The following is a 13,143-nucleotide window of genomic DNA, read 5'->3' as shown; positions in this document are numbered from 1 at the left end:
GGGTGGAGGAGCAGACCTCAGCCGGTGGCTCTTGAGCTCCTCTGCCCTGCTTCCCAAGCCCGGGGGCTCCGGGGGCTGTCAGACTCTGCAGGCGCTGCGTCTTGCCAGGGAGCCCGTCAGCCTCCTCTGCACTGCCGGTTGCGCTCAGGGCAGAGGCCAGAGGTTGGTGTTTTGCAGGGCTGTCAGTGGGATGTGCCTCCTGCCTGGGCTCTGCGGGGGCTCCTCCGTGGTGCTCCAGAGAGGCGTTGGTCCAGATCGCAGGGCAGCTCTTGCTCCTGGGGACGCCGTAGCCCCAGCAGGACAGGCTGCCCCGCTCCAGCAGCTGCTCCCGGTCCTTCCATGCCACTTGCCACCAGTCAGGCCTCAGCGCAGCAGCCTCACGCCCGGGCAGTGCTGGCAGCACCAGCTGCTGCAGCTCCTGCGGGGCCTCGAGGCACTCCCCACGGCCAGGGCTGCAGTGCCCCGACCCCCACAGCCGCTTGGTGCCTGCAAAACAGGGAGGGAGTCTGAGCTGCGCTGGCACGGAGGCAGCACGGAGGCAGCAGGGCCACCGGGGGCCCGGCGGGATGGGTGCTCGCTCCTCCAAAGGGCACTCACCAGGCTGCGGTGCTGCTGCTCGCCGCCGCCACCCCCACTTTCGCCGGCGCAGGCCGTCACCCTGTGGGCACAGGAGCACGGCACAGTGACCAACCTGGGCAGGGACCCGTGGGGCTGCTGCAGACAGCTCCTGGCCCCCCACCGGCATGCCAGCCTTGTGGCCCCCCACCCTCAAGCCCCCTGTACCTGTCGGCGCCGGCCCGTGGCGAGCACGGAGACCCCGGCCACCAGGAGCAGGAGGCCGGGGACAAGGAAAACGCTGCTGTCGTCAACCATTGCTCACAGCCAGGTACGACCGCACTGGCAGGCGTGGGGTGCTGGCCGCAGCTTTATAGGGACACGGCCCTGAGGTCACAGCCGGCAGCTGGGGACGACTCTGTGAGGTCACAGCCCCCAGCCCACGCTGAAGCAGGCCCCCGAGGGTGCCCCCGAGCTGCATTTGTGGGGAGCTGGGGGGCCGGGATGGCTCCCCAGGCTCCTCGCTCGGGGCCAGGGTCACAGCCCATGGCCCAGCTCCAGCTGTGTCCGACAGCCGCTCCTGTCCCTGACCCCAGGCTCTGCAATGTGCCACGCTACACGGATTCGCTGCCACAGCTGGGAAGGAACTCGTCATTGCTTCTGGTCCCAGTGACGGCACAGCTCGCAGCACAACCACCTGGCTTGTGAAAGGGGCTGTGAGTGCACGAAGGGCCCTGCACTTGGAGATGCCGACAGGCGCTGCAGCACAGGGCCGCTTCCTGTCCCCAGCGCATCCACTCGGTGCTCACAGACACCGGTGTGAGAAGCAGAGCTGTGTTTTTGCAATAGGAGGTGTTTTTGTGGTGGAAAATGCACGAACCTTGCATGTTCAAAAGGGATTGTGCAGGCATGACAGCAGCACAGCAGTGGGGAGCATGTTAAGCAGAGAAGGGGAAGGTCCCGGTGTACCAAAATAAGGGGGATAGCCAGGAGAAACAGGATGAGCAGTGCAATATCAGTAAAAATCAGTAAAAACAAAAATCACGGGACCTCTAGTCATGAGAGGAGGAAAAAAAAAGAAAGGATAAGCAGTTGGTCAATTGAAAATGAAGGTATGTGGTATAGAAAGGTGTGGAGAAATTTTTTTCTCACAGGCTGTCGTCGTCTTTGTCATCTCTCAGGACCTGTGGATCATTAGCTCAAAGACCACCCTTGGAATCCCCAATCCATCCCTTCCATGCAGGAGATTGGGTTCTGGTACAGACATGGAGAGAATCAAAGCTGACACAATTGAAGATGACACTTCCTGCGGATTTAGAAATGTTTGGGAGAAACTACCTTCGTGGTTACTTGAATGGAATTGGCTCAAACTAGTTGCTATTATAATAAGAATGGCATTGTGTATCTGTCATTTCCCATGATAATAATATTGGAAAAACTCAGGAGTGGCGTATGGGAAGAGGTGCAAAAACAACAACAGGGGTGAGAAAAAAAAAGAGGAGGGAATTGTGAGAAACAAAGTTGTGTTTTTGCAATAGAAGTTGTTTTTGCAGCGGTAAGTTCCACTAACCCTGCATATTCAAAAGTGACTGTGTGCCACAGCAGTGGGAAGTATGTTAAGCAGATCAGGGGAAGGTCTCACTGTCCCAAAATAAGGAGGATAGCTAAGTAAAAAAAAAAAAAAAAAAAAAAAAAAGATGAGCAGTATGAAATCAGTAAAAACAAAAATCATGGGCCCTCTAGTCATGAGAGAAGAAGGAAAAAAAAGGAATAGGATAAATTAACAGTTGCTCAAATTATATTGTACATATGTGGTATAAGAAAGGTGTTGAGAGGTTTGTGAACCTGTAGTACTTCATGTACTACCCCATGAGGAAATGGGAGGAATCAGGTGTCGGGTAGTTTGTATCAGCCACCAATGACCCCAGGATGATGACAAAGTCAGTTTGGCAGCCCTGGTCTTTTTGTAACACTGTGTTGGCTGGGCTGGTGTCACTTTAAGGGATGTAGCCAATTAACCATTACGGGTCCAGTCAGGTTCAGGGTACTGAACTATCACGGTCGCAGATTCACCAATAATGCATTAACCAATATGGGTCTGGTTGGATTCAAAGCACTGAACTATCACGATCACGGATTCACCGATAACGTAACATACCCTTACCTTAGTCACGTTCAATGAGAACTATCACGGCTAAGAACAGTGCAGTTAAATGCAATTTATTACACCAACAGGTACACAGGTTCTTTGGATTGCTGGCAGTAACTTACTATCTTCAAAAGCAAGCTAGCTTGCATAAAATACACAAGTGCACAGCCTGGAAATAACACATTAAAAAGGCACAAAGACTCTATAGAGATTTCTAAGTTTCCATGATAACGCACAGTATAACCAAGTGTTCAAATCTCACCTAAAGTCATCCCAATGGAGGGGGAAGGTAGGGGGAGAGGCTCAGCCAGTCAACTGATCCCAGGAGTCAGGAGGTCCTCAGGATGGTGTATTCCCTTGTGATGGTATCTTCCCTGACGATGGCATCTTCCCTAACATCCCCTCTCTCTTAGGCCAATTTATATTATTTTCCATCTTTTTGGTGGAGCTTGAGTGACTCTAGTCAAGCATATGTTTGTTATGATTGGTGAAAATTTTTCCCATCTCCATTTAATGGAATAGGCTCTGAGAAATTCAGAGCATGTGCTCAGTGAGGGGTGGTTGCACTTTGGAGGTGGGTAGCTTTTGGGATGGAGGTGGTTTTTGGTATTATAATGATATTATAATGAGAAAAAGTACACTAGAGTGCAGCATTTGTCAAATCATGACAGGTCATTGGCTCAGGGTAAAAAAGTGCAGTTTATTGGTCTCATTGTGCACAAGAACAATCGAGTCCCCACCTGGTACAGAGCCTAGCCGTGGTGTCTCCACTCCACTCTACACTCTGTACTGTTTCTTAGAGTCAGCACACCAGGTTCCCCCAGTGCAATAGCATCTAAGGTTGGAAGCCTCGGGAATGCTCAGGTAATGCAGCTACACCCTACCCTGAAAGCCTCTTCAATGCTGTACATTTTCTTTAAAATGTGAATATTAGTTTTATTTTCCTAGTTACTTTAGGCAATTATACCACATAATCCACCCTGTGACTATAGTCACTCAAGCTTCATGACATTTGGAATATGTCAGGAATATCACATACATTCTCAGGATGAGGTTTATCACAGAATTGTGTCACAGAACTGTAGGGGTTGGAAGGGATCTTGAAAGATCAGCAGATCCAACCCCCCTACCAAAGCAGGTTCCTTAGAGCAGGCTGCCCAGGTAGGCGTCCAGACGGGCCTTGGATATCTCCAGAGAAGGAGACTCCACAACCCCCATGGACAGCCTGTTCCAGAGCTCAAATATTGTGTGTATGTACATTGTATGGGGATACTAAATGTTCCATCATGATCCAGAGTTTAACACACAAACTAAAAACATAATACAATGACTATTAACAAAACAACAACAGGGTGCAACATTTTGTTGAAGATTCCTGTGCCAGCTGGTGACCATCCAAAGTGTCCCACCAAGGGTGTTTTTCATCTCTCTTTACTCTTTCCATCACTTGATAGAGAATTTGTTGTCCCACATTTTTAATTATGTAAGGACCTGTGCTGAAGATGCAAGGAGTCAGATTCACATAAGGCCAAATTGGTATATCCTCTATTATCTGTGGGGGCAGAGGCTTCTTATCCTTTGCAGTTGATGAAGAAGTTTTAGTATTGATAATTCTGTGCCTCTGTAACCCCAAAAGACAGTACACAATTATAGGTTTGGTGAAAGTAAAATTGTGCCAGCAATCAGAATTTGGTTTGGTTATTTTGTTATAATCAGTCTTGATTTCAGGTGGCCTATTGTAAGTATATCCATTAGTTATTCAGCAACTGATTTGTATTGTCTGGCTAGAAGTGGCTTGAAGTTCAGCCATTCTTAGAGAATTGTTCCAACTCCATTCATCTTTGGAAAATATTTTGTTTCCATGTAGAACTGAAGTAGAGAGATTTCGGTCCTTTTTGTTTTGAGATGTTCCAGTGTTTGTGCTATACTGTGACAATGCATGGTTAGATGCCACGGTGAAACACCTCAGCTCCATGCACAACCACAGTATCTAAGTTTAACTTTTCCTTGGTGGAATGTGTTTCCATAATTCAGTGTATTTGACATACTCTTGGGACCACAGCCGTCCTGGGTCTCCTTGCTATAAACCAGAAGAGATTGCATCAAGGACAGGGTTAAGCATAGCATTATTAATCCAAACTGTTGGTTTGTGATTCTCCAGCCGTCCACATGCCGTTCACTCAGGATTCCTGTGAACACAAAAGAAAACAAAAATATGTTCACTTGTATTCAACAGACAGGGTTAGAAAGAGGGTGAAAAAGCAATCTTTGACTTCCTGTGTGTAGAGATATCTGGGAGTAGTTAGCTCCATTGCTACTGTTGGATGCACAGAAGGCTTTCACTATCTCTGCCATGTTTGGAACTGCAGCAGTCAAAGGTGTGGTGTTAGCATTTAACTGTCTGTAATCCACTGTAAAATGCCATTGCCTGGTTGGTTTCTTTACTGGCCACACTGGTGAATTGTAAGGTGAATGAGTCCTTTTAATAATGCCTCTTTCTTACAATTCTGTTACCACCCTGTCAATCCCCATAAGTGCTGCTGCTGGCAACAGATACTGCTGAACATTAGTGATTTTAGTGAGGGGTAAGGGTATGGATGTTTGTAACAGATTTAGTTTCACTAAGTCGGAATTCCTTTCATGTGTTGTGAAACTCCACACAGTTCCATCTGGGAGTTTCCACCCATGCCCATGCACTATGTCAAATCCTAAAATATTAGTATATGCAGCATCAACTAATACTTTTGCTGTGGTTTATTTTTGTTCCCCTGGCAGACAGAGTGAGTTTTTTTTTGTGGTGGGGCATTGTTTTTCCACACCATTGATTCCCATGAACTTAACCCTGCATCAACCAGGTGATATGCTCAGGGTTTGTGCAGTTTCATCTATAACTACTGACATTTGGGCCCTGGTGTCAATAAGAAAATTCACCAATATTTTTCGGGGTCCAATGGGAACGGCAATGATAGGGTCAGAATGTTCATTAGAGAGCCATTGAACTGCTAATACCTGCTGAGCAGAGTGGCTCACTGCCCTACCCGGGGACAGGAGTTTTTTTGATTATATTCTGCATTGTCAATTAGGCTTGGTGCAGAAGGTGTACTTTCCTTATGGATTGGGTTTTTCCAGTTAGGCAGTTCTCCCCAGATGGAATATTTTTCTTGCCCAGATATCGGACTAATGTACAGAGGTCCTCCATAGAGGCACCATGCAAGATTGATTGGGGTGCACCCAAAGCTAGGGCCTTATGCCACAACTCACCCTGTTCTTTATTAAATTTGAACCTCTCTTTGAAGTTGGGGTATCTGGGATTTTGAGTGTGGATTTGGCAGACTCGATGAGGGTGGTCTTGGGACTTAATACTGGATGAACTAATCCAGCCCATTCAGCATCCGTACTTATCTATGTCTTGTACAAATTCACTCCAGGTGGGAATGGGGGAGTTCAGATTTCACCTACAACCACAATCACCATCCCTATGAGCAGCTTGTACACGATCCTGTCTATTTGCTAAAAACATCTTAAGATAGTCAAGGAGTCCACCGATGAGAGGAGTTAATTGAGCTAAGTCAATAGGAGCTAACATCGGAGATTTCCTTAATTCATCTCTTTCATATATCACCTGAATGCAGGCTGCTTTCTGTACTGCTGCAGCCAGGTCAAAATAGCTTGTGGCTCTAATTTCCAGGGGTTCCCCTCTCTCCTGGGGATCTATACCACCTGCCCAGTATGCCGCCCATGCAGTTATAGAGTAATTATGGTCTCCTGGTGTGGTGGTTAAAAATACTCCAGGTCCCCCAAAACCTCCTGCCTCTTCCTCACTCAACATAATTCTATCTCTTCTTTCAAGAAAAACTCACCACACAAAATCAACTTCTGATTTTCCTGACCACCTTGAGAACTTCTGTATTTTAACCAGCTCTACTGGTGACCATGGAATTGTTCGCACAGTAGTGTGGATTTCATCATCATCATCAACAGTAGTCTCAGTTTTAACCAAAGGTCTTGAGGAAATCAATTGAGATTCAGAATTAGCAATCTCTTTGCCATCATCATCACTGTCAAACCAAAAATCACCATCCCAGCTTTCAGGGTCTGCAGTGTGCATCAATCTACAAACCTTTTTAACTGGAGCAGAAGGCCGTGCTTTATTTAACAGGTGAATAAACCTCTCCAGTAATTGTTTAAGATGACTAATCTCATTCACAAGTTTATCATTTTCAGCCACGAGTTTATCATTTTCAGCCACAAGTCTGTTATTCTCATTCATAAGTTCCTCACTTTCATTCAAAAGTTCATCATATTCAGCCACAAGTTTATCATTTTCAGCCACAAGTTTATCATTTTCAGCCACAAGTTTGTTATTCTCATTCAAAAGTTCATCATTTTCATTCAAAAGTTGATCCACTCTGATTCCTAATGTTTTTCCTGTCTCCCTTTCAAAGCCCAATGATGACTTCAACATCTTAATCTCTGATTTCAAAGCTGTATATTCCACATCAGAAATTAGTCTAGGAGCAGAAGTTTTCCTAGCTTCTTGCTGAGCAAAAGACAAACGCCGAGGCTTCTGAGGGGGGGTCTTCTGCTTCTCCTCCAGGCTGCGGATCAGCTTCTGGACGGCTGGACTGGTGAGAGAGGAGCAAATTTTCCTCTCCTTCTTAGTGGTGAACCTAGGAGACCGGGCAGAAAGGTTTGCTGTGGGGGTGTGCAAGGATGTGGGGAGCACACAGGGAGGGAGGGAGGGCTTGGGTGAAGCCGAACCACACTGGGTGGCCCCGGTTGCACCAGGGTACTCACATGACGGCACGCAGCAGGCATCCCGACTCGGGGCCCTGGATCCTGTAGGACTTCACCCAGGCTCTGGGGATGGTCTCCATGCTGGTCTTCAGGCAACACTCTAAGGCCACATTGTCAACACCTGTAGAAAGGAGGAGATGTGGGATTTCAGACCCTTCCAAGCCCTTTTTGGCACCTTCCCAGCCTGGGGAAACACGATGGGCTGAGGGCATGGGATTGCTCAATGTCGTTTTGGGGAAGGATGCTGTGGTGGTTTCATGCTGACGGGCAGCTGAGCTCCACCACGCCGCTCTCTCACTTCCCCTCCTCAGAAGAACAGGGGGAGAGAACAGGATGAAAGAAAGCTCGTGGGCTGCGATAAGGACAGGGAGATCCCTCCCAGGTACCATTAGAGGGAAAACAGTCTCAGCATGCAGTAGATTAATGTAGTTTATCGCCTGTTGCTATACAGAGCAGTGAGAAATAAAAGCAAAATAAAACACCGTCCCTCCAGTCACTCTCTTCTACCTCCTCCTCCTGACCAGCACAGGGCAGCAAAGACAGAATGGAAGCTCTGCACCCCAGTGCCCTGCCACAGGGATGTGTATTTGACCCCTGTGCAGCTGGAGGGGGAATCATAGAATATCCGAAGTTGGAAGGGACCCATAAAGATCATTAAGTCCAAGTCCTGGCACCGCACAGGTCTACCCAGAAGTTTAGACCATGTGACTAAGTGCACAGTCCAAGCGCTTTTTAAATTCAGACAGGCTCAGTGCAGTGACTGCTTCCCTGGAGAGCCTGTTCCAGTGTGCAGCCAGCCTACCAGTACTTCCTGATGTCCAGCCTAAACTTCCCCTGCCTCAGTTTAACACCATTACCGAGGGTCCTATCACTGGTGTTTACAGAGAATAGGTCACCTGCCTCTCCACTCCCCCTCACGAGGAAGTTGTAGACCGCAATGAGGTCCCCCCTCAGCCTTCTCTTTTTCAGGCTGAACAGGCCCAGTGCCCTCAGCCGCTCCTCATAGGTCTTCCCCTCTAGGTCCTTCACCATCTTTGTCGATCTCCTCTGGACACTCTCCAGCAGTTTAATGTCCTTCTTGTACTGTGGTGCCCAGAACTGCACACAGTACTTGAGGTGAGGCTGCACCAGTGCAGAGTAGAGCGGGACAGTCACCTCCCTCAACCAACTAGTCATGCCGTGCTTGATGCATCCCAGGATAGGGTTGGCCCTCCTGGCTGCCAGGCCAGTCTGTACGTAAAGCCAGGGTTGCCCTGTCCCAGGTGCAAGTCCCGGCACTTGCTTTTGTTAAACTTTGTGTGGTTGGTGATTGTCCAGCTCTCCAATCTGTCCAGATCTCTCTGCAAGGCCTTTCCAGCCTCATCCGAGTCCACAACTCCTCCAAGTTTGGTGTCGTCGGCAAATTTGCTCAAAACACCTTCTAGTCCTACATTCAAATCATTTATAAAGACATTGAAGAGGACTGACCCTAAAATGGAGGCTTAAGGGACCTCACTAGTGACCATTCGCCAGCCAGATGTGGCCCCATTTACCACAACCCTTTGAGCCCTGCCCATCAGCCAATTGCTCACCCATCGTATGATGTTTTTGTTAAGTTGTATGCTGGACATTTCGTCCAGTAGGATCCTACGGGAAACCCTGCCTTGCTGAAGTCCAAAATGATCACATCAGATGGTTTCCCTTGATCGACTAGATGGGTGATCTTGTCATAAAAGGAAATCAAATTTGTTAGGCAGGACCTACCCGTCATGAACCCATATTGGCTGGGACCAATGATCGCATTGTCCCCCAGGTGCTCTTCACTAACTTCAAGAATCATCTTCTCCATAATTTTACCAGGCACTGACGTGAGACTGACAGGCCTGTAATTGCTAGGGTCTTCTTTCTTGCCCTTCTTGGAAACTGGGACAACATTTGCCATCTTCCAGTCTACTGGGACCTCTCCAGATTCCCAAGAGTGTTGAAAAAGTAATTGAGAGAGGTCCCACGATACCATCAACCAGCTCTTTAAGCACTCTGGGATGAATCCCATCCGGACCCGTGGACTTGTATGGATCCAGGTGGATCCAGGTGGAGCAGCAAATCCTGCACACGTTCAGGGTCAGTTGGAAGTTTGTCTTTCCCACCATCACGGTCCTCCAGCTCAGGGCACCCTGGGTCCCGAAGCCCATCATCAACGTTGAAGACAGAGGCGAAGAAGGTATTAAATGTCTCTGCTTTGCCTGTGTCATTGTCTGTGAGGAGACCTTACCCATCAAGTAGTGGACCTACGTTTTCTTTGTTCCTCCTTTTTCTGTTAACATATCTAAAAAACCTTTTTATTGTCTCCCACAGACATGGCCAGCTTCAACTTTAGTTGGGCTTTGGCCCCACAAATTTTCTCCCTACAAACACAAACAGCATCCCTGTATTCCTTCCCCGTTCCTAACCCTCCTTCCAGCAGCCATACACTTTCTTTTTTTGCCTAAGCTCCAGTAGGAGATCCCTGGTCAGCCAGGCTGGCCTTCTGCCGCACCTGCCTGACTTCTGGTATTTTGGAATCACCCGATCTTGTGCTTTTCGGAGGCAGTGCTTAAAGACTGACCAGCACTGATGGATGCAGTGCCTTCAGAAGCAGTTTCTCGGGGGACCTTGCTGACTAGTTCCCTGAGCAGCCTGAAGCCTGCTTTCCCCATATCCAGGGCTGAAGTTTTGGTGTCAGTTTTCCTTCTGTCACCATAAATTCTAAACTCAACCACTTCATGGTCACTATGACTGAGACGGCCGCCAATTGCCACGTCTCCCACCAGACCCTCTCTGTTCTCAAGCAACAGATCTAGGAGGGCACCTTTCCTAGTTGGCTCCCTTAGCACCTGCACCAAGAAGTTATCATCTAGGTGCTTTACAGACCTCCTAGATTTGTTCATGTCAGCCGTGTGGTGATTCCAGTTGATGTCTTGCAAGTTGAAATCCCCCATAAGGACAAGGGGAGTTGATCTCGAGACATCTCATAGTTCTGCAAAGAATAATTCATTGGCGCTGTTGTTCTGGCCAGGTGGTCTGTAATAGACTCCCACTATGACATTCCCTTTATTTGTTCATCCCTTAATCCTTACCTCAACTTTGCCATCTCCAACGCGAAGTTCCACACAGCCCAGCCCATGCTTCACATACATTGCCACCCCACCACCTCTCCTACCCTGCCTGTCCCTCCTGAGGAGCCTGTAACCATCTATTGCAGCACACCTGCCACAGGACTCATCTCACCAGGTTTCACTTTTGCCAATGATGTCATAGCTGTGGGACTGGGCCAAGACCTCTAGCTCATTCATTTTGTTCCTCATACCACGTGTGTTTGTGTAGAAGCACTTCAAATGGGCTTAAGTTGCGCCAGGGGAGTTTTAGGTTAGATGTTAGGAAGAACTTATTTACTGAGAGGGTTGTTAGGCATTGGAACAGGCTGCCCAGGGAAGTGGTGGAGTCACCATCCCTGGAGGTCTTTAAAAGACGTTTAGACGTAGAGCTTAGAGATATGGTTTAGTGGGGATTGTTAGCGTTAGGTAGAGGTTGGACTCGATGATCTTGAGGTCTCTTCCAACCTAGAAATTCTGTGATTCTGTGATTCTGTGATTCTGTGAAATGTGCCTCCCTACATGCAGCACCTTGTGGAGCTCACAGAAGGACCTCACAGGCACACAGTCCCTCTGATTCTAGAGCACCATCCTTTAGCTCATCACTGGCATGCCTGGTTTTATCCCCTTCCCCCTTCAACTCTAATTTAAAGCCCTATCTATCAGCCCTGCCAACTCCTGAGCCAAAATCCTTACCTCTCTCTGAGAGAGGCGCATCCCATCGGTGACAGCAGGCCTGGCGTCACGTAGACCTTCCCATGATAGAAAAACCCAAAGTTCTGTCGGTTGCACCAGTCCCAAAGCCATGTGTTAATGTGGTAAGCCTGCTCGTCAGCATCGATCCCCCCTACTGGAAGGACAGAGGCAAACTCAACCTGTGCCCCTGATCTTTTAAGTTGTCACCCTAAAGTCCCTTTTGATCACTCTCGGACTTCTCATTGCTACCTCGTCATTACCAGCCTGAAAGACCAATAGTGGGTAGCAGTTGGTGGGCCGTACCAGGCACTTGACTTTCTTAGCTAAGTCTCTCACCCTAGCCCCGGGGAGAGAACATTCTGACTGTTGTGTTCTAGAGCCTCATACCTGTTTCATAAGTGTAGATGGGAAGCTGAGGTGGGCAGGGACAGGGCTCGCCTACCACCCTGAACAGGAACCTGCCTCCATTCGCCCCCTTGGCCTGGGTCTCCTCCTTCTGCCTGGTGGGATGAGGGAACTTTCGTCTTCTGCATGGCAGGAGACACTTGTGCTGTGGCAGGCTCCTGAGTCTGTCTCAGAGAGGGCAGAGTACACCTCCACCAGTCAATTTCCCTCTCTGACTCCCTGATGCTCCTGGGCCTGCTCACCTCCTCCCGAAGCTCCACTACCTGTTTGAGCAGCTCTTCAACCTGGGCACACCTCCCACAGGCATACCCCTCGCTGCTGCTGTCAGACAGGTACAGAAGACTCGGGCACACCCTGCAGACCAAGACCTGGATCGTGGTGTTTCCCCGAGCCCTCCATCTGAGTAGCCACATCGGTGACTGCAGCTGGAGAGGCTGTAAGAGATGCAGAGGCCGTGTTTTTCTGCCTGGTTGATACCATGGCCAGGTGCCTCGCAAGCAGGCTACAAAAACAGATTGGAAAGACCACGGCGGAGGAGTGGCGAGGGGCCCTCCCTGCTCGCCCTGCCTGCATGCACTGCTGCACTAACTGCCATGCCCTGACCTTCTGCCACACCACACCCTGTCTGCCCGTCCTGGTCGCTGCACTCCCTAGGGGCTGCCTTTGAACATCAGCCTAGAGGGCCGCTGCTGGCTCTGCCTATGCCTCATCAGCCTCCCCGAGTCAGGGAAACTGAGGCAGGGACAGGTTCCTTGCGAGGGGCTGCTCCTCAACCTCCTGCCCATGCCCTAAATCTCAGGGTGCTGCCACCCCACCAGCCGGCTCCAACACCCAAACACCCACCCCAGGCTGCACCACCCGTGGGTCCAGCACCCTGCACGGAGCCCAGGGGGGGGCTCGGACCCCTGCGCCCCCCTCACCTTCAGCCGGGAGGAGCAGGAGGGCAGCGGCCAGCAGGAGCAGCGGCAGGAGGATGCGCAGAGCCATGGCGAGCTGCAGGGGGTTTGGGAGCAGGGTGCACGCTGCTGTCCCGCTCCTCGGCTGCTCCTATTTATCTCCGGACACTTTGCTTTCATTTTCGGCCCCCCCCTGGCAGGCCGCCCACCAGCCGGCCGGAGGCTGGGTGATGGAGGGGAGGGAGGGGGGATGTTTCCTGTAAGCAGCGAGCCCCACTTTGCGGATGTGTCTTGTCTTGTCCCCAGCTGCCCAGCACGGAGCGGGGTGCCAGGCGGGGGGCATGCCCGAGACACGGCCCCCACCATGTCCAGATGTGTTTGCGGGCTCCTGTTTCCTCCCCGGCCCCACAACCTGCCTCTACAAGCTCCCAGCCGCTGCTGTTTGCCTGTTTGCTCCCCCAGCAGGGACCCTGGCGGGTGGCCAAGCCATCCAGGAAAGCAAGGAGTGAATTTTGCTACTTCCCCACCCTGCGCT

At 49.9% G+C, this 13,143-nt stretch overlaps 1 protein-coding gene across 2 annotated transcripts; it reads right to left on the bottom strand.

Moving 5' to 3' along the window:
- Positions 1-2,759: 2,759 nt before the first annotated feature.
- On the bottom strand, positions 2,760-12,777 carry LOC311426921 (uncharacterized protein). 2 transcript variants are annotated; one of them, XM_084503750.1, is made up of 4 exons: positions 12,633-12,777; positions 7,502-7,622; positions 6,565-7,374; positions 2,760-4,893 (listed from the first exon to the last, which is right to left on the bottom strand). In XM_084503750.1, exons 1-4 carry the CDS (start codon positions 12,697-12,699, stop codon positions 4,881-4,883), a joined length of 1,011 nt encoding a protein of 336 aa, XP_084359876.1. In that variant the 5' UTR covers positions 12,700-12,777; the 3' UTR covers positions 2,760-4,880. The 2 variants fall into 2 exon arrangements, with proteins under 2 accessions (XP_084359876.1, XP_084359877.1); XM_084503751.1 differs by having other exon boundaries at positions 6,825-7,374; positions 12,633-12,776.
- Between the last annotated feature and the right edge of the window lie 366 nt (positions 12,778-13,143).

Source organism: Aythya ferina, assembly GCF_964211825.1.
Source record: "Aythya ferina genome assembly, chromosome: Z".
NCBI lineage: Eukaryota > Metazoa > Chordata > Aves > Anseriformes > Anatidae > Aythya > Aythya ferina.
The sequence above is the reverse complement of the archived record's forward strand: the minus strand, read 5'-3'. Positions and strand labels throughout refer to the sequence as shown.